This window comes from Myotis brandtii, unplaced genomic scaffold, assembly GCF_000412655.1.
Source record: "Myotis brandtii unplaced genomic scaffold, ASM41265v1 scaffold58, whole genome shotgun sequence".
Lineage (NCBI taxonomy): Eukaryota > Metazoa > Chordata > Mammalia > Chiroptera > Vespertilionidae > Myotis > Myotis brandtii.
In genome coordinates this window covers 1,395,328-1,395,987 of record NW_005370176.1, presented here as the reverse complement: position 1 = coordinate 1,395,987, position 660 = coordinate 1,395,328, and the positions used below count along the sequence as shown (strand labels likewise).

Sequence of the window (660 nt, the reverse complement as noted above, 5' to 3'; positions counted from 1 at the left end):
CGCGGCTCCCCTCCCCTGCACCCCCAGGTTCATCCTGCCCCTCCAACCGCCTGCTGCCCCCAGGTTCCTTCCTGCCCCTCCACACACTGTTTCCCCGCCTCAACGTTTCATCCAGTTCCCCCAACCGACTTCCCCAACGCCCGGCTGCCTCCCAGAGCCTCTCTGTTCTCCAGCACCCAGCGGACTGCTCCTTCCCATCCATTCTTTTCATCACATACAACGCGAACGCCAAGCACCCCCAGCCCCGGGCTGCAGCCGCCACCCCCACCTCGGTCCTCCATCTTTCCCTTTTCGACTTGCTTCCTTTCTTCTCTCCCTCCTCCCCCGCCGCCCTTCTCCTCCGGAAGAGCCCGCTTCCCTCCGGCCCAGGTCTCTCACCTCATTCGGTCACTTCAGTGGTGCCAACCGCTTCATACAGGAAAAAACAACCAAGCACGTCCCCGTGGGCGCTTCCCCTGCGAGTCCGAGCGCTGGCCGGGCACCCTCCCCGACGGGCACCCCGCACAGACACACGCACAAACCACGGTCCTGAGGACGAGCGACGGGGGTCAGAGCGAGCGTTCCCACACCGGCCTTAAACACAGCCCGCTTCGCTACAGCCCTTCGCCATTTTGGTTTCCCGCGGACTGCCGGTGCATTCTGGGAGCGCGGCGCCTCCGC

At 65.0% G+C, this 660-nt stretch overlaps 1 protein-coding gene across 3 annotated transcripts in view; it reads right to left on the bottom strand.

The window, feature by feature from the left end:
• MTF2 (metal response element binding transcription factor 2) overlaps window positions 1-659 on the bottom strand; it is a 75,092-nt gene extending 74,433 nt beyond the window's left edge. For 2 of the 3 annotated variants that reach the window (XM_005878978.2, XM_014550035.1), the window contains exon 1: window positions 379-659. In XM_005878978.2, the coding sequence (XP_005879040.1) occupies window positions 379-383 (5 nt within the window). In that variant the 5' untranslated portion in view covers window positions 384-659. The remainder of the gene's footprint in view (window positions 1-378) is intronic. The other variant, XR_001364548.1, reaches the window with a different exon arrangement.
• Between the last annotated feature and the right edge of the window lies 1 nt (window position 660).